At 42.6% G+C, this 20902-nt stretch overlaps 1 protein-coding gene across 2 annotated transcripts in view; it reads left to right on the forward strand.

Annotated features, from left to right (window-relative positions):
• SMCHD1 (structural maintenance of chromosomes flexible hinge domain containing 1) overlaps nt 1-20902 on the forward strand; it is a 735404-nt gene that overhangs the window by 332813 nt on the left and 381689 nt on the right. For both annotated transcript variants that reach the window (XM_030213010.1, XM_030213015.1), the window contains exon 25: nt 9018-9245. In XM_030213010.1, coding sequence (XP_030068870.1) covers nt 9018-9245 — 228 coding nt within the window. The remainder of the gene's footprint in view (nt 1-9017; nt 9246-20902) is intronic.

Below are 20902 nucleotides of genomic sequence, written 5' to 3' on the forward strand. Positions count from 1 at the left end.
TAAACCAAATATCACTGTACTCTCTGTTAATTTATTAATACTTTTAATTCAAACTGTATAAACCTTTTGATAAAAAATAGTTTTACACATATAAACACAAAACCCGTGTAACATGCAACACATATCCCCCACCAGTGCTTATAACGTTACTGGAGCTTCTTATTTAATTAAGCATATACATACATCCTCTGCTAAGATATTCTAAATATATCAATATAGCCTTGATGATTATTCGTAGTCCATAATCCATATCATACTTATATTGTCCACTCTATCTTTGAGGTATATAGATGCCAGGTGAAATATATATATACCAAGAGCTTTGTATGGGAAGACCCCTTTCAAAGTACTCTTTAATCTTTTGTCTTTTGTCTTTTCAATCCATCCAGTATAGAAGCTTCCAGTGCTAGAAGCACCTATGGCTCATCTTTATTCCACCTTGTTCTCTCATTCAAATCACATTTCCTTCTTCGGTTCTCAATGCGAGTTCGCATTTCGCTCTCAGCTTCATCAGGAGAACCACAGTCAACACCCTAGACGAACACATATAAACCTATATAACATAACACCACACACTCCTCTACAATCCTTATCAAAAAAAAATATATATAACAACCATCATTCATCTATTAATATCAAAAACAAGTAATTGGCAACTTACCCAGCGGGCTAATTTCCCGGTCTGGGCCAACAGGAAATGACGACATTCAGCTCTTGAGCGGAGTCTGGATGTCGCATATATATACCACATCCAGCCCCGCCTCCTAACTACCGACTAGTTCAAATCCATTCCACCTCTAAATTTAATCCCAGAGGGATAACAGTTTTCCACTGATAAATAAAGCGTTGTTCAATGTTAAATAAGATTTCACTCACATTGCCACCCCGATTCTCCACGGGAACCTGTAGCAATGCTATGCACTTTATATCTTCTATAGTATGTTTGTGTTCCTTCCAATGAACAACCAAAGGGGCATCATCCCTCATATTCCTGATATTGCTGATATGTTCCGCTAATCTGATCTTCAATTTCCTTTTTGTGTGTCCAATATAATATTTTTTACACGGGCAAATTATACAGTAAACTACCCGTTCACTATTGCAATTCGTAACAGATCGAAGATAAAAATATTTATTTTGAAAACCTGGTATATCTAAAACATTCGTGGACATCGCGTATTTACAATACACACAGTTGTTACATGGGGAATGATGTCCCCCAGATTTGTTCCTGCGAGGACGTTTCACCAACTCACCTAAATTTAATTTACGACTATATGCCATTTTTGGGTGTTCTTTGAACACTGGATGAATACTTAAAATGTGCCAAAACTTATGAATTATTTGTCCGATCATTGGAGCCCTGCGGGAAAACGGAAGAACACAAGCAATTGGTTTAACCTTTGATTTCTGTTTTGGGATAAAAAGCCAATCCCTCTGGGCATATCGGGCCCGTTTGTAAGCCCGTTTAAGTACTGATAGTGGGTACCCTCGTTGGAGAAATCTCTCTGTCATATTATAAGCCTGATTTTTAAATTCTTCTAAAGAAGAACATAACCTACGTAATCTCAAATATTGTCCAACAGGAACCCCTTTTCTTAACGCTGTATGATGGAAACTTGAATAATGTAACAGGGTATTTCTATCAGTACTTTTCCTATAAATGGAAGTCGATAAGTCATCATAATTCGTTTTACTAATTTTAATGTCCAAAAATTCCATGACCTCCCTGGAAATTCGCGCCGTAAATTGAACACATGGATCGGCCCTATTCAGATATTTTATAAATTTACCCAATTCTTCTTCCGAGCCTTTCCAGAACAATATTACATCGTCTATATACCGACGCCATAGCACGATATGTTCGTGCCATGGGGAAGGATAGACGTATTGCTCTTCAAATCTTGTCATATATAGGCAAGCTAATGAGGGAGCAACAGTAGCGCCCATAGCTATACCTCTCTTTTGGCGATAAAACATCTTTTCAAATTGAAAATAATTAAACCCAATGACCCAAAAGAGAAGCTGGCGAAAAGCTAATCTCTTTTCATTAGGGATGTCACACCGTTCCAGATAGGCACCAGCTACTTCAACAACTCCATCTTGGGGTAAATTTGTGTACAGGGCTACTACGTCAAGGCCCACCAAAAAGGTAGTATCCCTAACTAGCCCTTGATCTTTAATCTGATCCAAAGTATGAATAAAATCTGTAGAGTCACGGACATATGAGGCCGCTGTACTAACCCAAGGTTGAAGATACTTATCAACTAATTTTGAAAGAGGTTCTAGTACAGAATCTCTGGTACATACTATCGGGCGTCCCGGGGGGTCCACCATGGATTTGTGAACTTTTGGAACAAAATATATATAAGGGATTTTCGGATTAGGGTGGCAAAGGAATTGTTGTTCTCTTACCGAGAATATCCCATTCATCACTGCCCTTCCTACATACCCAGTTATCAAATTTTGTAGATATCCAGTAGGATCATAGGATAAGCTATCATAGAATTCCCTTTGTTGTAGCTGACGCAACCCTTCTTTTATATACTTTTGTTTATCTAAAATCACTGTGGAACCTCCCTTATCCGCTCGTATTATTATAATTTGCTCATTATTTGCCAGCTGTTGAATACTCAAATATTGATTCAGAGAGAGGTTATACCTGAATGGTATCTTAACCGTCTCCATCCTTTCTAATTCTCTCAACACTAATTTTTGAAATGCCATTATAGATGGATCAGGGGGACCAGGCGGGGACCAACGGGACTTCACTCCTGTGCGTGGTAAAAAACCACCCTCTTCATTTTTGGCTTGAGGGGCATCGAAATATAACCGTAATTTTAACTCTCTAAAAAAATTATACAGCCCTTGTCTGGTGGAAAATGCATCATAAGTCGAGTAAGGGACAAAAGACAGTCCTTTATTTTATCTTCAATCTGATGACGCGAAAGGGCATAATTAGATAAGTTAATTATCGTATTTATTTCTTGATCTTGCGTCCTCTCGTGCTGCTTTTGTTTGTCGTCGATTTGACTACATCTGTTGGTTCCTGAGTCTGTGGCAATAGGGATGATGCCCCTTTGGTTGTTCATTGGAAGGAACACAAACATACTATAGAAGATATAAGTGCATAGCATTGCTACAGGTTCCCGTGGAGAATCGGGGTGGCAATGTGAGTGAAATCTTATTTAACATTGAACAACGCTTTATTTATCAGTGGAAAACTGTTATCCCTCTGGGATTAAATTTAGAGGTGGAATGGATTTGAACTAGTCGGTAGTTAGGAGGCGGGGCTGGATGTGGTATATATATGCGACATCCAGACTCCGCTCAAGAGCTGAATGTCGTCATTTCCTGTTGGCCCAGACCGGGAAATTAGCCCGCTGGGTAAGTTGCCAATTACTTGTTTTTGATATTAATAGATGAATGATGGTTGTTATATATATATTTTTTTTGATAAGGATTGTAGAGGAGTGTGTGGTGTTATGTTATATAGGTTTATATGTGTTCGTCTAGGGTGTTGACTGTGGTTCTCCTGATGAAGCTGAGAGCGAAATGCGAACTCGCATTGAGAACCGAAGAAGGAAATGTGATTTGAATGAGAGAACAAGGTGGAATAAAGATGAGCCATAGGTGCTTCTAGCACTGGAAGCTTCTATACTGGATGGATTGAAAAGACAAAAGATTAAAGAGTACTTTGAAAGGGGTCTTCCCATACAAAGCTCTTGGTATATATATATTTCACCTGGCATCTATATACCTCAAAGATAGAGTGGACAATATAAGTATGATATGGATTATGGACTACGAATAATCATCAAGGCTATATTGATATATTTAGAATATCTTAGCAGAGGATGTATGTATATGCTTAATTAAATAAGAAGCTCCAGTAACGTTATAAGCACTGGTGGGGGATATGTGTTGCATGTTACACGGGTTTTGTGTTTATATGTGTAAAACTATTTTTTATCAAAAGGTTTATACAGTTTGAATTAAAAGTATTAATAAATTAACAGAGAGTACAGTGATATTTAGTTTTTTTTTAATGCCAGTCTATTTCTCTCCCTTTGATATGGGATGTCATTGGTGATGAGTATTGGTGGTGGTTGGTTTGTCTGGACGTATAACAGGTGTTGCTGGAATACTTGTGGAGAATGGATGAGTTTTGCCAATTGGATTGTTTGCGCTGTTTAGAGGACCTAACATGAAAGCGACGGCCTCTAAGGCCTACCATTTCTAGGTGGATTAAAGAAACTATTGCCTCCATTCCCTTCTTAAAGGGTATCTGGTACCACCAGTCCTTGCGGCTCTTTCCAAGAGGGGTGTTGTGTCTTCTTGGGCAGAGAGCTGTTTGATTCCACCTCAGGACATTTGTGGGGCGGCAGTGTGGTCCTCGTTGTATTCCTTTGTGAGGCATGTCATGATGTGGATTTTGGCACCAGGGTGTTGATGTCTGGTCCCTTGGGGTCATGCCCATGAAGATACTGCTTTTGTACTCCCAAGCATGTTGACCAGTCTGGATGCCACTAATTTTCTTTCCTTTAGGCTATCCAGACCAGTCATGAGCTCACCCAGTGTTGGAGTACAAGATGAATTCAAAATAGAAAAAAGTTGCATTGTGATTGTTCAGTTCTTTCATGCTGTACATTTCAAAGATTTTCATACAAAAACAAATAAGAAACTGTATTGAGAGGCCAATAATTGGAAAGTGCTCTCAAATTTGAAGGCAGATTTTTCCTGTCTAGGACTTACATGCAGTGGTACAGTGTGAATGCTGTTAGTCTTGATGCAAAGTGATGTGGCTCTTTGTCCTTTCATCTGCTTGTTAGTGGAAATGCTAGCTGACTGGGAATTGCAGAGGGTACTCAGAGTTCTCAGAGTTGGTGTTCTCAGTCTCCATCTGCTGGTAGGAGTGCATAACCCAAGCTTTTTGACTGGTCTGGATAGCCCTAAGGAAATAAAATGAGCAGGTAAGACCTATAGGCAAATGCATCAGAGTCCCGGTAAAGCACCGATTGCTATTTTCACCTCAGTAAAAATAACAAAGTTGGAAATAGCATGGGATGCTCAAAAGAATTGGCATGCAAAAGGGCTGCTTCCAAAAACAGCTTTCAGCTCAACGGGGGGAAGCCAATCGGTCACCAGAGCATGCTACTTTACCAATCATGTGTTTGGGTTGATGGCTCTTGTATCTAACTTGATTTAGAGATAGGAAAGAGTATTGATGCAGAATACTTCATCATAGGCAGAAATAATATTAAATGGGTTTGTTTAGCAGACTTATACGGTCTGTGCCAGAGCCGGTGGTGGGAGGCGGGGCTGGTGGTTGGGAGGCAGGGATAGTGCTGGGCAGACTTATACGGTCTGTGCCAGAGCTGGTGGTGGGAGGCGGGGCGGGTGGTTGGGGGGCGGGGAATAGTGCTGGGCAGACTTATACAGTCTGTGCCCTGAAAAAGACAGGTACAAATCAAGGTAAGGTATACACAAAAAATGGCACATGTGAGTTTATCTTGTTGGGCAGACTGGATGGACCGTGCAGGTCTTTTTCTGCCGTCATCTACTATGTTACTATGTAAAATTGTTTCTAAAGGAAACTACATGTCTGTAGCAGATTTCAAAATACCATTGTCACTTCTAGCTACATCTTGCACCTGGCAGATAAAACCTGATCTACATAACCTAGTATTCTCCGAGGACAAGCAGGCTGCTTGTTCTCACTGATGGGTGACGTCCACGGCATCCCCCTCCAATCGGAATCTTCACTAGCAAAGACGTTTGCTAGCCCTCGCGCGCCCATGCGCACCGCACATGCGCGACCATCTTCCCGCCCGAACCAGCTCGTGTTTGTCAGTCTTCTTTTGTCCGCGCTTGGGACGGTCATGTTTTGCCGCCATTTCGTGCCCCTCAGAAGACCTCGCGCGTCTTTCGTGTTTTCTAATTTTCTGTGTTTAAAAAAAAAGGAAAGGTTCCCTTTTCCCGTATTTCTAGTTTCCTTTTTCCCCAACGTAAGTTTCCTTTCGCTTACGGGAGCGGCCTTGTTGGCCGCCCGTACGGGTTTTTTCTCCCCTTTTTTTCTTGGTGCCTCTTGTCATCATTGCGAACTTTGATTTCGCCGGCGTGATTTTTCCTCCCATGTCATCGAAGCCTTCCAGCGGCTTCAAGAACTGCACCCAGTGCACCCGAATAATCTCGCTCACTGATAGGCACGCTTCGTGTTTTCAGTGTCTGGGGGCTGGGCACCGCCCGCAGGCCTGTAGTCTTTGTGCTCTTCTACAGAAGAGTACTCGGGTAGCGAGATTAGCCCAGTGGAACGTTCTGTTCTGCGGCGCTTCGACGGCGTCAGCATCTCGGGATTCGTCAAGTGCATCGGCGTCGGCAGCACCGAAGTCTTCGGGGAGTGCATCGGTGTCGACGGCATCGGGGCGTATTCCTCCTGCATCGACTTCGGAAGAGTACGTCTGCGTCGGTGGTACCGGGACCCCCGCTGGTGTTGATGTCGTCGGACAGTGGTGCTTCGTCTGGAGTGCAGGTGAGGGCTGTCCATTCCCCTGCTGGTGGCGGTGAGCCTTCGGGTAGGTCTCCTCCTGCCCTGAGGGCTCCTGCGGTACAGCCCCCCCGGGATCGACCTTCTTCGGCCCCGGCCCCGAGGAAGCGACGTCTGGATTCTACGTCCTCCTCATCGGTACCGGGGAGCTCCGGTGACATGCTTCGCTCGAAGAAGTCGAAGAAGCATCGTCACCGGTCACCTTCCCGACTTGGTACAGGGAGCTCTGGATCGCCGAGGGAGTCAGCACCCAGCAGGCATCGGCACCGGGAGGACCGCTCACCCTCCATCCAGGAGGTGTCGATGCGCTCTACCCCGGACAGCCCGGTACCGCCTCCGTGCCCGGAACAGGTTTTGACTTCGACGCCTGCACCGGCTTCTCAGCCTTTCTCCACAGCCGTTCTGCACGAGAGTCTCTGGGCCGTTCTTCCTGGCATCCTGGAAGAGCTGTTGCGCCCTTCTCCGGTACCGGGGGTGCCTGTGCCACCGGTGCCTTCGAGTGAGGCGACAGCTGGCCCTTTGCCCGGGGTGAGGTCCCCGGTACGGCTTCGGCTGCCTCCCAGGTGGACTCCCCTACGCCGTCGGGGGAGGGAGCTTCACCGCTGCCAGCCAGGGAGTTCACCTCTCGACGCTCCCACCGTGGCCGGGTTTCCACGGAGTCCAGACGGGCGCGGCTTCAGACGCAGGTTCGTGAACTTGTGTCTGATACCGATGACGAGGCCTCGTGGGAGGAAGAGGAGGACATCAGATATTTCTCTGACGAGGAGTCTGATGGTCTTCCTTCTGACCCCACTCCCTCCCCTGAAAGGCAGCTTTCTCCTCCCGAGAGTCTGTCTTTCTCAGCCTTTGTCCGGGAGATGTCTACGGCCATCCCCTTCCCAGTGGTCGTGGAGGATGAGCCAAGGGCTGAAATGTTTGAGCTCTTGGACTATCCTTCTCCACCTAAGGAAGCGTCCACAGTACCCATGCATCATGTCCTAAAAAAAGACATTGCTGGCGAACTGGACCAAGCCACTAACTAATCCCCACATTCCCAAGAAGATAGAGTCCCAGTATCGGATCCATGGGGACCCAGAGCTGATGCGCACTCAGTTGCCTCACGACTCTGGTGTGGTGGATCTGGCCCTGAAGAAGGCTAAGAGTTCTAGGGAACATTCTTCGGCGCCCCCGGGCAAAGACTCCAGAACCTTAGACTCCTTTGGGAGGAAGGCCTATCATTCTTCCATGCTCATGGCCAAGATTCAATCATACCAGCTCTACACGAGCATCCATATGCGGAATAATGTGCGGAAGCTGGCGGACTTGGTGGAACCAGCTCCCTTCTGAGCAAGCCAAGCCATTTCAGGAGGTGGTCAGGCAGCTGAAGGCATGTAGAAAATTCCTGGCCAGAGGGGTATTGATACCTTTGATGTTGCGTCCAGGGCCTTTGCTCAAGGTGTGGTGATGCGCAGACTCTCATAGCTGTGTGCCTCCGACCTGGAGAATAGGATCCCGCAGCGGATTGCGGACTCCCTTGCCGAGCGGATAACATTTTGGGGAAAAAGTCGAACAGGTGGTAGAACAGCTCCACCAGCGGGATAACGCTTTCGACAAATTCTCCCGCCGGCAGCCTTCAGCATCTACCTCATCAGGTAGACGTTTTTATGGGGGAAGGAGGGCTGTTCCCTACTCTTCTGGTAAGCGTAGGTACAATCCTTGCAATGCAGTCTGAATTTGAGATTTGTGGAATGCCATTAGGACATGCTGATCAATATTCCCAGTCCCCAGAACTCTTCTGAGCAGTTAAGACTATATTCATAGTATTGCAGCTGCTGCTTATTTTCATCCACCAATCATATTGCTTTCCACTGATCAGCATGATAGCATTTGTGAGTTGACCTCAAGATTCTGCCCTTATACTATAGTTACTAGTTTCTGTTCTTTTTAAAATTGTTTTCTTTATTTTGTTTTTGATTGTCAAGGTATTGAACATTAATTTCAAATATTTATTGTGGTGTTACTGCTTTGTTTTTTGTTTAGGATTTGAAAACATCAGTTTGCTCACTAGTTTCTCAAAGCAACTTATGTTTTTTAAAGCCTCTTTTGAAAAGTATAGTTAGTAATGTATTAAATATAAATTGTACTACAATGATTGTAACCTAAGTGGGTGAGATAGTTTTGCTATGTAGCCTGCAACTAACCAGATAGGGAAAAAAAAAAGACTTTTCAGTTTTGATTCATTTTTGTAAAGAATCTAAGCAGAAATTTTACCAAAGTCAAAAATTTTTTTATTTTGTTTCATAGACTTGATGTACCACTATGGCCTAACAAAAGGCATAATGCGGTTTACAAAATATAAAATCTACATTAAAAAATGAAAGACATTAGCACACCATAAAATAAACCTTTCCATATAAATCGAAGTGTAGCAGATGCAACTATCTATCCTTCCATATACTAAATCATTTACATATTTTTATTTCATGCATAGAGCTGCAAAAGTGTGCCAGCAGTGGAAAAAACAATTAAATTACTCCCAAGCAGCCATGTTGCCAAACTGCAGATCTTTAGCATGGAAGGACAGAAAGCTACTCAGATCAAACACCAAGATGAAATTGAGTGGATTGCAGGTGATACCATGCACAACTTGATCTTTCAAATGTATGATGAAGGTGATAGAGAGATCATGATAACTGCTTCTTTTGCAGAGAAGATTAAAGTAAGTTTACAAAATGAAACTATAAATTCATAAAATGTTTATTCTATTTGTCGTTTGTGCAGAAATGCTTATTGTGCTGCTATCCTATTTGTCAAATACTGGAAATGTTGTAAATCTCGTATAATAATTGTTTGGTCATCCAAAAAAAATTAAAAATATCTTAGTGTGAATGAACCAGCATTAGTAAACATGAGCAAAGTATTATGAAGACTAAAAAAAATGTTGTAAATTACATTCAAGTACATATCAGGAAGGACAAGAAAAATAATTTGTTAGGACTAAAGAGCATCTATACACATGCTAAACTGAAAGCAAGATAGGAAAGCTAAGAGTACCTGTATTTAAATGCAGAGCAACAGTGTTGGTATATGGTGGATTAGTTGCGATGTCCTTTAAAGTTCTTCACTATCTCCAGTTCTGTTTAACATCTATATTTGGTTCTGGTTTATGTTAGATCAGGAGTTACATTTTTTTCATATGCCAATGACAATTATAATCCTTTTTCAGGATACTATATCCAAATACCTATGAGTTCTTGGGTTCATAATTCACACCTCTATGCCTTCCCACCAGCTTTCTGCCAAAGACTCGTGCTTCATGCCCTGCATTAATTTTAAATCCTTGCCAGTCTGCTCCACATACTTGGCGGACTCAACTAAAGCCTGCAAACACTTTTTATTTTCCCTCAGTGTTTGCATCCGTTTATATTTTGCTGTCCCCTCTTTGGGACCACCTTTCTTCAGAGACACTATCTTCAGTTCTATCAGGGTTAATTTATGGTGCAGTTCTGCCTACATGCTAACCCATCTTCCCAAACCTGGACCATTCCCTAATTCCAGTCCACCAACCTGACTATTGTTTCCCTCTGACCTTTGGAACAACTAGGGCCCTTCCTTCTCGGCCAAACTTTTCTTACATATCAAATCCCCAGTCTCCTGGTTACTACAGATTCAACAAGACCCAAGTCCTTTCTCCTCCAGGTGAAGGTCATTTCCCTTTCCCTGATACCAAACCGTGTTTCCATCCCCTCTCCTATTTCCCAAGAGGATGTATCCTGTGTGTCTTCCCACATTACCAGAGTCCCTGTCCTTAGGTGATGGACCAACTTCCAGTTCTGGGCACCTCCCCCCCCCCCCCCCCCCCCCACCCAAGGGCTTGGCGCCACCCTCCGCTGAGACCCTCCTGGTTCCCAGGACCTCCGGTGCACTCCCAGCAGCTGGCCCTCCCTGGCCTTCCATACTCCCAACACCTCCTGTCCCCAAGACTCTGTCTCCCTAGGGTTTCTGGCCTTGGGTTATCCTTGAACTCTTCCCACAGTGGACATTTCTTTTATCCTTCATCTTTCTATCACCAGTGACAGATTCTAGTGTTCCCCCTACCTTTGAGAGGTCGTCATTCCTACCCTCTTCAAACACAGGGACACCTAATTTCCTGGGGATTTATTATTATCCAACCTCCCCAGCAAGATTTTACAATACAGGGTTGGATTTGCAATTGAATCCCCTGGCTTTTTTCACTTTAATTAATGGAGCAGAAAAACATGTCTAGTCTAAGTCCGTTCTTGCTTCTGGAGCAACTTATACCAAATCAGCTATGACTGCAACTCCAAGCTCTGGTAGTGTCTCTCTTCTCCAGTGGATGCCTGGTTGCTCCCGGACACCTCCACTGAATCTGGCTCCTCTGGATGGACAACTGCAACACAAACAAAAGAACACAATCAAGAACAGCTCTCACGATCTCCCAGCGCCCTCATACACTTGGCCTGATTCTACTCCCCCCCCACCCCCCAAGTATCCCTTGCCTGGAATCCTACACCTGTACCCCTAGATATTCTTACCGGACATATAGGTGAGTCTGCACCTTGAAAGGGTCTGGTGTAGTCTTCTCCTGCATGTCTGCCCCTCCCGGACACTTTAGGCTCTTGCTTGACTCCTCCATGTTTGGTACTCAAACTGCTGTAGCTTCCGTCACCCAGGACTCCCAGATGACACTCTCCTACAGCGTATGGTGCTAGAATCCTACCACTGCCACAGTCTTTCATACCCAGGGTGGCCAGCCAGAAAGGGAAAAATATTGGGAAGCCAGTAGTGCAGAAACTCAGGTGAAACACAGGAATAAGTTCAGCAGGTAGTTTAACACTGCAGTGTCCCAGAAAATCACTTTAATCATTCAGATCATTGGAATTAGCACAAAACAAGTAATAAGGCCTCAGTTCAGAATGTTAGCCCTTATTCAGAGGACAGCAGGCTTCTCAAACAAATACAAATACAAGTGTGTTGCAGCAGACTAAAAAATAGGCTAGGGTCAAAGAAACAGGACCAAGAGTGAGCAGCACAGTTCATCCACACCAAAATAAGCATATATTCCAGCCCAAAACCGTCCTCAAACCAGTTCTCATGTTCTTAAAACAATAAAAGAAAACAGTCCCTAATAAGCCTCTTGTCCCTATTGGAGCAAAACAAAAATTAGTAACAAGAGGAAGGAGATCTCTGCTAGGTTTACCATATTTGTAGAAACGACAAAGAGGACACAAAAAATAAAATGTGCTCCTCCCCCACCGCACAGTCACCTTAACCCCCCCCCCCCCCCCCCAAGAACGCCAGACTCTATAAGCAGTGAAAATACTGGTAAAAGTAACAGAAATGCATTTTCTTCCGTACTCTGCTAAATACAAAATTAGAAAATATGTACGTTTCCAAAAAAGCAAACATCCATAAGCAGCATGTCTCCCTCTCCTCTCCACTTCTATCTCCATGACCTTCTATCTGTGTGCTGCATTTCCCCCTTTTCTCCCCCAACCATGTACCACTTACCAAATTTTTCCAGCTCCCATCCTTGCACTCACACTCCATCCACCTTTTTTACAGCCCCCTCCTTCCCTCCCTCCCTCCATCCATCCATCCACCCACCCACCCACCTGCCCTCCAGCCCTGAGTGATGATGTCCTCCCTGAACCTACCTTAAAGCGCCCTGGTGGTCTAGTGGCCTCTTTAGGGCAGGAAAGAACCCCACTCTTTCCTGCCCACCGCCACTTCTTTAAATGACTGCCAAGACTTCAAGCAGTGGGCAAGAAAGAGTGGGATTCTTTCCTGCCCAGAAGAGGCCAATAGACCACCAGGGCACGTTAAGTTAGGTACAGGGAGAGCCAACATTTTATGGCAGATTTACATTTTTTGAATTAATGTTCTGCTCTCATTTGCATGGACAAAAAAACCCCACAAGAAATAGGGGTAGACCAATAAAGTTCAAACACAAGGGTTCTGTTTTATTGATGTCTAAAAGCACAACAAACTGAAGGAAGACTATGCAGTCCTACAACTTGACACAACGAGCACCTGCCTCAGGAGTCAATAACAGTTCAGTCAAGTTTGTAACACAGGATTCATTGAGTCTAAAACAGAAATAACAATGGTGGGGGTCTTGCTCCAGTGCCCTGTGCGAGTTTCCTGCAGGCAGAGGTCCGGTTGCCTCCTGTGAGAGACAGCTGAGCAGGTCTTTCTGTCTTTAAAAGAGTGTCCCTTCCGTGGGACACTTGGATCTTGCACCAGTGCCCTGTGAGTTTCCTGCAGGCAGAAGTCTGGACACACCTCTATGACAGCCAGCTGAGCAGGTCTTTCCATCTTTAAAAGAGCATCCCTTCCACGGGATATTTGGATCTTACTCCAGTGCCCTCTGAGAGTTTCCTGCAGGCAGAGGTGTGGATGTCTCCCTTGAGAGCCAGCTGAGCAGGTCTTTCTATCTTTAAAAGAGCATCCCTTCTGTGGGATGCAGCTACAGGAGCATGCCCATAGGGGTGTGCCTAGAGCATCTCCGGAGCTGTGAGGAACATGGAGCGTGTTACTCTGCACCCCTCATGAGGAAGCGTAAGGGCGGAGTGAAGAAGGCCCCAACCAGTGTAACTGTTAAGGGACCTATGGATTTTCATCTTTGAGTGACAACTACTTCTTTACCATCTAAAGCTGTGTGTGCCAATCCTCCCCTGGACATCTCCCTTTCATCGGGGCACAGATCCCCACCCCCCGCAACTCGTCATTCATTTGGAGTCAGAAGATGCCAGAGTAAAGGGTTTTGCATCAGCTTTAGGAGACGCGCAGCCCGTGGCTATTTCTCCTCCACATACCAAGGATGGTGAGTTTATATCTTTAAAGCAACCACAATGTTTGGTACCTGATCCGGTAAAAAAGTTCCCATAAACTGTTACAGTCTTCAGTTTCTGCGAGTGGTAAGCAAGTATTTCTTTAAAGGATGTATTTGAAGCAATTCTTCTTTGGATAAATGTTTGCAAGAAAATTTGTCTTTGTATTGTAAGTTTACTGAAGAAGCTTCATAGAAGTTGACTGAACATGAATCTAAGTTTTTCTGTTGAGAAATTTTTGGATAAAATGGAGTCTCAGCTTACTTTGGGACAATCAGCTATTGCTGTTTCAACCAACGATAACTTGCTTTTACATTTACAACTAGAGACTTTAGTGAATGCCTCTTCTTCAAATTTGATACTCTTGAGCTTCTCAGTGACACATTACTTATTAGCTATGGAACTGCTTAAGTTATTCTTAATGATGTTCTTCAGCTTAGTCTAGATACCTTTGAGATTAAGCAGTTGTATTTTGTGTCTAGGAATATTTGTACAAGTAACTAGGAAGGGAGAAATTGATATGTTAGACTCTCCAGACAGTCTAGACTTGACACAATTTCTTGAGTCTTCTCAAGATAATATAAATAGGAAAGCAACTCTTTTGGTAGTTAAGGGGTCTTTGGAACAGAAATTAAAAACTCTTAAAGCATATTTTCCTGAGAAATCTGTACCATTTTGTGGTCAAAAAGTATTATTGTTCCTAGATGTTGCCAAGCCAACTCAAATGAAACATAAAGTCTTCCTGAAGCTGAGATCTAGGGTATTGGCTTTGGGTGAGACTATTTTCTTGAAGTTTTCCTGTAAATGCTTGCATGGGGGCAGTTCTTATATATTTTTGGATCCACTACCCTTGGAAAATTATATTGTTTCAAAGGAAGGTCTTGGTAGTGTTCCTTTTAGATAATGGCAAGTTTTACCTAAAGGGTTTATGTTAATTTAACCTTTCCTGTATTATCATTGAGTTTTCCTTTTAGGATATTAAGAGATCTTGTATTCTCACTTATGCTCTGACATCGCCCCATAATGTGGACTTGTATGCTGTTTATTTTTCTTTATTAATTTTTTCTTTTGTTTGTAGATTTCCTGCATCTTTTTTTTGTTAATTACTTATGAATTATTTGAAATTTTAATAAAAAAAATTTAAAAACAATTGTGGCACCATCTAACCAATCATGGAATGGTGACTTAAAGCAACAACAGTAATCAACCACACAGGAACAAGAAGAATAAAGACTTTCTTTTTGGAATCTGTATTCTCCTGGCCTCACTTCTTTGTCTGACTGAACAACGTATAGTGTTAGAACACCTTGTGAGGATATTACAATTCTGTAGATATCGAGGGGAAAAGAATTCCAACAGAAAGGGGCTGTGAAATAGAAAGCACAGTGTTTAGTGGATTCTAGTATGGCAAGTTTGGGAATGGGAAGACAGTACAGGAGTAGGCAATCTACTTTTCAAAAATTTCTGGATTTGAATTTGACTGAATCTAAGCCTGAGTATACTTAACAGAAGAGCAGATATCCTGCAACCATTTTGGCTAGCTTTTGAGATGCATGCGAGAGTCTTCGCATGTCATATGTTTAAGTTGCGTGCACGAACAAAATTTCTTTGACAAATTCAGCCAGCAACTTGTTTCTCTCCTTTGTCTATTGGTTCTGCATTAAGGAAAAAACATGTTCGATGTTAGCAATGACAAGAAAGTCTGAGAAACATTCCTCAGACTTGCAGCTGCTGAAATACTTCACCCATTTTTTGCGTGACAATAACTCTTCAGTCTTCTTCATTTTGGTTTGACTTGGTCATATCGACCTGCACGAAAATAAGGGTATTTCGCTCTCATGCAAGTAAATGAACAGCACCATTTCGGCATTTCAAGTTTGTAGCTCATATTTTATAACTTTACAGTGAAAACACTGTAAACACAAACCAAGAAAACCATAATATATATTCCCTGTATGCCCAACATTCCTATTCTGTCTCCCTGTTCACTTTTTCGCATTTTGTCTCCTTATCCATTATATTTCCCCCATGCTCAGCCCCCATTCCCAGTTCCAAAAAGTCTCCCAATTTCTCTTCCCACCCCACCCTCACTTAGAGGCAGGTCGTGTCAGACAAACCTGATTTATTTCTTTGACTGGGTGACCAAACAGTTAAACTTAGGAGGTGCTCTAAATGTGGTGTACTTGGATTTTAGCAAAGCCTTTGACACGTTTCCACACAGGCGACTGATAAATAAACTGAGTATCCTTGGTATGGGTCCTAAAGTAACTGGATTAAAATTTGATTAAATAGAAGGAGACAGAGGGTAGTGGTAAATGGAGTTTTCTCTGAGGAAAAGGATGTTGTTAGTGGTGTACCACAGGGGTCAGACCTCGAGTCGTCTCTTTTTAACATCTTTGTGAGTGATATTGCTGGAGGGCTGTCTGGTAAGGTTTGTCACTTTGCTGATGATACCAATAGGATGGACACCTGGAGGGTGTGGATGGCATGAGGAAGGATCTGGCGAAGCTTGAAGAATGGTCCGATAATTGGCAACTAAGATTTAATGCTAAGAAATGCAGAGTTATGCACTTGGGTTACAAAAATCCAGGGGAACGGTACAATATAGGGGGTGAACTGCTGTATATGAAAGAAGAGTGGGATTTGGGAGTGATTGTGGCTGATTACCTTAAGGTCTCCAAACAGGTAGAAAAAGAGATGGTCAAAGCCAGAAGGATGCTTGGGTGCATAAGGAGAGGGATGACCAGCAGGAAAAAAAAAGAGGTGATAGTGTCTTTGTATAAGTCTCTGGTGGGGCCCCACTTAGAGTACTATTTGCATTTCTGGAGGCCGCACCTATAGAAGGATATAAATGGAATGGAGTCAGTCCAGAAGGCAGCTATAAAATTGGTAAGCAGTCTCAATCATAAAACATATAGGGACAGGCTTATGAACCTTAATATGCATACACTGGGAGAGAGGGGCTATGAGACATGTGAATACCTCATTGGTGGGAGGTGAGCCTTTTTCAAATGAAGGAAAACTCAGGTATAAGGGGGCACATGAAGTTAAGAGGAAATAGGCTTAGGAAGAATCTAAGAAAATACTCTTTCGCGGAAAGGGTGGTGGATTAGTGGCATGGCCTCCCAGTGGAGGTTGTGGAGACGACGACTGTGTCAGAATTTAAGAACGTGTGAGACAGGTATGTGGGATCTCTTTGGAAAGGAACAGTTAGTGGTTACTGAGGATGGGCAGAGTGGAAGGGCAACTTGGCCCTTACCTGCTGTCATATTTCTCTGTTTCTATTTTTAAAAGCAATGACAGCAAGAAAAAAATACCTTTTCGAGGGGCCCCTCTCCTCCTCAGTGTGTTTTCCTGAAACAGCAGCTGGCTGGGCTTCCTCCTCCCAGTCTATCCCTTTCTCTGTTGACGCTCTGTTGTTATACTGGATTCCACGCCCCTGCTTGTTAGAACCCGGAAGCAGTCAGAAGCTCTGGGGCAGAGTATATCCTGGTTAAGCTCCCAGGGAAACTGACAGGGGCTTCTCTGCTCTGTGGATCCTGGAGATCCAGGCCAGACTTTTGGTTTAGCCTGTCCAAGACCTGAATTTCCTCTCTACCTTCCCCCCTGGGTCAGCACCAAGGAGGTTGATGAAAACAGGAGACGGGATGAAGACAAAAAGTTGAAGCCACTTAAGTTAATCTCACTTCCACTCCTCTGTGCAGCCGTCATTCAAGTACACGCAAAACAAAGCACACAGATATATGAGCTGCTGCATCCATGTTGTCGTTCTTTATCGCTGGTAGCATTTTTATTTGATCCCACTTATATTTTCAAACATGCCGTCTTGTGGAGCATATGGATGTACATAGAGGAAGTATAATAACGGAATAACTTTTCATAGGTAGAGTAGTAATTTGTTATAAATCATAATCAGTGTGCCATTTGGAGGGACTGGTTATAGGGATACCGTAGCATGTGTTACATTCTGTAAGGACTCCACCACCGGGAGACTCTTGGAAAAGTCTCCTGCACCGGGAGACTCTTGAGTCCCTCGGCCCTTTAGCTGAGCTGTGTGCTGTAATCCACTGCTAAACAGCACACGGCAATCCAAAAGGTCAGATTATACTTTATTGTAATCCCTTTGTGTCAACTGCTCCTCCAAAGGTAGTTTCCACCACAGCGTTTCTCAAGAAGCATGGCAGTTCAACAGCATAGTATTCAAAACAAAACAAAAAACCCCACCAAAATGTTCCAAAATCTCAGCAGTTCATATAAAGCAGTTATGCAAAGCAATTCTTCAAACAAAGTAGCTCAAAAAGGGCTCAAACGCCCAGCAGTTCATGTATAGCAGATATGCAAAGTAATTCTCCAAACACGGTAGCTCCAGAAAGGATTCAAACCCTCCCCAGCAGTTCATGTCAGCAGTTAGGCAAAACAATTCCCCAAACACAGCAGTTCAGAAAGGGTTCAAACTCCCAGCAGTTCATGTATAACAGTTATGCCCAAAACCACCACTCCTCCTCTCTCCCTTTCCAAATAAATCAACCTAGGGAGAGTGGCAAGGGTCCCTGCCCAACCAGGCTAGCATTATACCCTGACCACCGCCCGCATGACCCTTCCGTGGTAAACCTGTTCTCTCAGCTCCCCTTGTGGGATAGCCACCTTTTTCCTTCTACTAGGCTCTCCTCCCGAGCAGCCCTCTCCTGTTTCACCTCCTTTCCTTCCAGTTTAGTCAGATCAGCAATCTTCATCGACTCCTCTTGTTCTAGTTCCTCCCCCTTTTCTTCCCCTTGCCAGTCCATAGGTTCCTCCCCACACCCATTGCTTAGCTGCTCTCCATTTGCTTGATTGGGCAGGTTCAGAACTCCTTCCCTCATCCTGGCTCTCTGGGACAGGTTTTTCCAACTCCCTTCTCTTGCCCTTCTCCTGACCTCCTCTGGGGATTGAACTCCCTGTTTCTACCATGGGACCTACTCAGGGGCTGCTGGGAATTATCTTTTCATTTCTCCAATCCCCCAGGGAAAAAGACTCCTTCCTTTCTCTACCCAGTCTCCCTCCCTCTTGAGCCTCCTTGTTCCTCCATGTGCCTTCATTCTCCCTTTCACCCTCATATTCCTCACAATTCAAACAGAGATTTTTTTTTCTCCTGGTAAAGGGCCACTAAAACAGACATCATGTTATGAGAATCAGGTGCTTGAACATTCAGCATTTCTATCTATTTATTTACTTATGACATTTATATCCAGCATCAAACATTAATTAGGTTGAAGCCTGGGAGCATTTAAAATCTTGTGGGAACTTGCTCCTTTTGTTTTGTGGATTGCGGTGGTATATTATAAAAATGCACTTGATAATTTTTATTACTACTATTTAAAAGACAGATATTGAATAATGGTGGCAGAGCTACCTTCATGCAGAAGTCCAGAGTCAGTCTAAATGTGCCAACATTGTCCAGTTCAGCATACTATTAGCTGCCAAGTTCATACAAAGCTAATTATGTTCAATGGAAAATAAATCTGTTGGCTCAGTCTGCTTGCTATGTGAATATCCATCACTGTTTCATTATTGCTGCCAACTAGTACATATTAAGGGCATTTGCTTTAAACTGTTTTAATTTGTTTATCCAGTCCTTACATGCACATGGTTTTGCTTTTTAAACCCAAAGGTGAATCGTAAGGGTGGTTGAACAGTTAGGTATACACTGTGTTGTGTCTGACTTTACTTGTTCTGCACTGTTTTGGGTCCTGCTGATCTGTACATTTGCTGTCTAGAATTTTGGAGGATGGAAATAAGAAAATAAAAATTAAGTTTTGAATGCACTCTGAAGAAGTTGTTGTTTACTTTTGCAATGTGTATATGGATGCCTATTCTAGTATATGCATGTGATAATAACAGTCTATACTTACGCCTATGATTTCTGAACATGTGGCATCATTAAAGAAAGGACACACTTTTAAATGCCCGGTAGGGTCTATATGCTAATCTGAATTTTGTTAAATGTTTGAGATATCTATCTATTTGCTCCCATTATGTAACTGAATTCTATTATTCTGTCTCACTGTTTTTTCAAGTGTAAGCCACATTGAACCTAACTTTGCTTGAGATAGTGTGTGATATGAATTTTTTAAAAATAATGCTTTATCCTGCACCTTTTAAGACACTGCCTAATCCAGCTGGATGGTGACGGCACAAAGAATGCAAGTTTAGTCCAGTGAAGACTAACTCAAAATAACCTGTTCCTTAGTATTTACCTTATTGAAAATGTGACCATACAATGCCTCTGTGGTTATGTTCCACTAATAAGTTAAACGATTAACTGACTTTCTTGAAAGGATTATATAAACTTTGGATGCATGACTAGGACTCGTACACTTATTTATTCAATATCACAATTCCTTATATACAGCCACAAAACAACCTTTTAGGGTGGATATTGTTCACAATGAGCTCCTTTTATTATCGACCAGCTAGAGATAAGAGTTTTCAGTTTTGGCACAGTCATCAAAAGAACAAAATGTAAGAAAACTAATCGACTGCATTAGGGGCTTATATTTATTTTTATTTTGACTTATAAAACCACTTGCCCCTGAAACATGTTCAAAACAGAATAATCGATTTGTGTATCTAAAATGTAAACTTAAACAAAACAGATAAAGATGTGATTCCCGGTGCCCCAATGGAAGGAGAGTTTAATTTTACTTCCATTTAATTTTAATATATTGCCATCATCATTATAACACCAGGCTTACCAAGGCGCAGATTACAACAACAGTTAAGATGAACACATCAGGAAACAGGACATCCTCACTTAAGTGTGGTCATCTGTATTGTATAGAACAGCGTAGAAGTATGAGAACAAAATAGAGTTTATAAGTGCTGATTCTACCAGCTACAATAATTTTTAAAGCTGTTTTAGTGATGATCAATTTTTATTTCATGATATTTATAGGAATCTTTCAATTAAATTAAAAAGCTATCAAAAAAAAATCTTTTGTCACCACCTTTTAAGGCACTGCCTATCCATCTGAAACAGCTTTAGACTTTTTACAGATGGACCAGGCATGTGCAGTCTGTTATTTCTAATAATCTTTTGCTATTGTTTTTAATATTGTTTGCTATTGTTTGGGGTGTACTGAAATGGCAGCAAGCTCTGCCTACTGCTGGTAAGCTCCATCTACTGACTTCAGCTCGTATAATGGACTAGATAGGATCACCCCGCCTATATAAAATAAAAGCTAATTAGAAAATGCGTCCTTAAATAGAAATGTTTTTAAACCAGATTTAAACTTCACATGAGAATGTTTCAAGCTAATGTATAATGGACGAGCATTCCATAAAGAAGGGTTGATTACACTTAAGATTCTGGTTCTAACAAAATCATAAGAATCGAACAAAAAGAAGGAATGAACATGTTTGATTTTGAAGAACCAAGGGCCCTGGTTGTTAGGTAGGGAATTAGTAAACAGTGCAAATATAAAGGTTGCCCTGATGGGTGTACTTTATGTACTATAGTTAGAATCGTAAATGTTATGCAGTGAGC

The sequence above is a fragment of the Microcaecilia unicolor genome, chromosome 1 (genome assembly GCF_901765095.1).
Source record: "Microcaecilia unicolor chromosome 1, aMicUni1.1, whole genome shotgun sequence".
In the NCBI taxonomy this organism is placed as follows: Eukaryota; Metazoa; Chordata; class Amphibia; order Gymnophiona; family Siphonopidae; genus Microcaecilia; species Microcaecilia unicolor.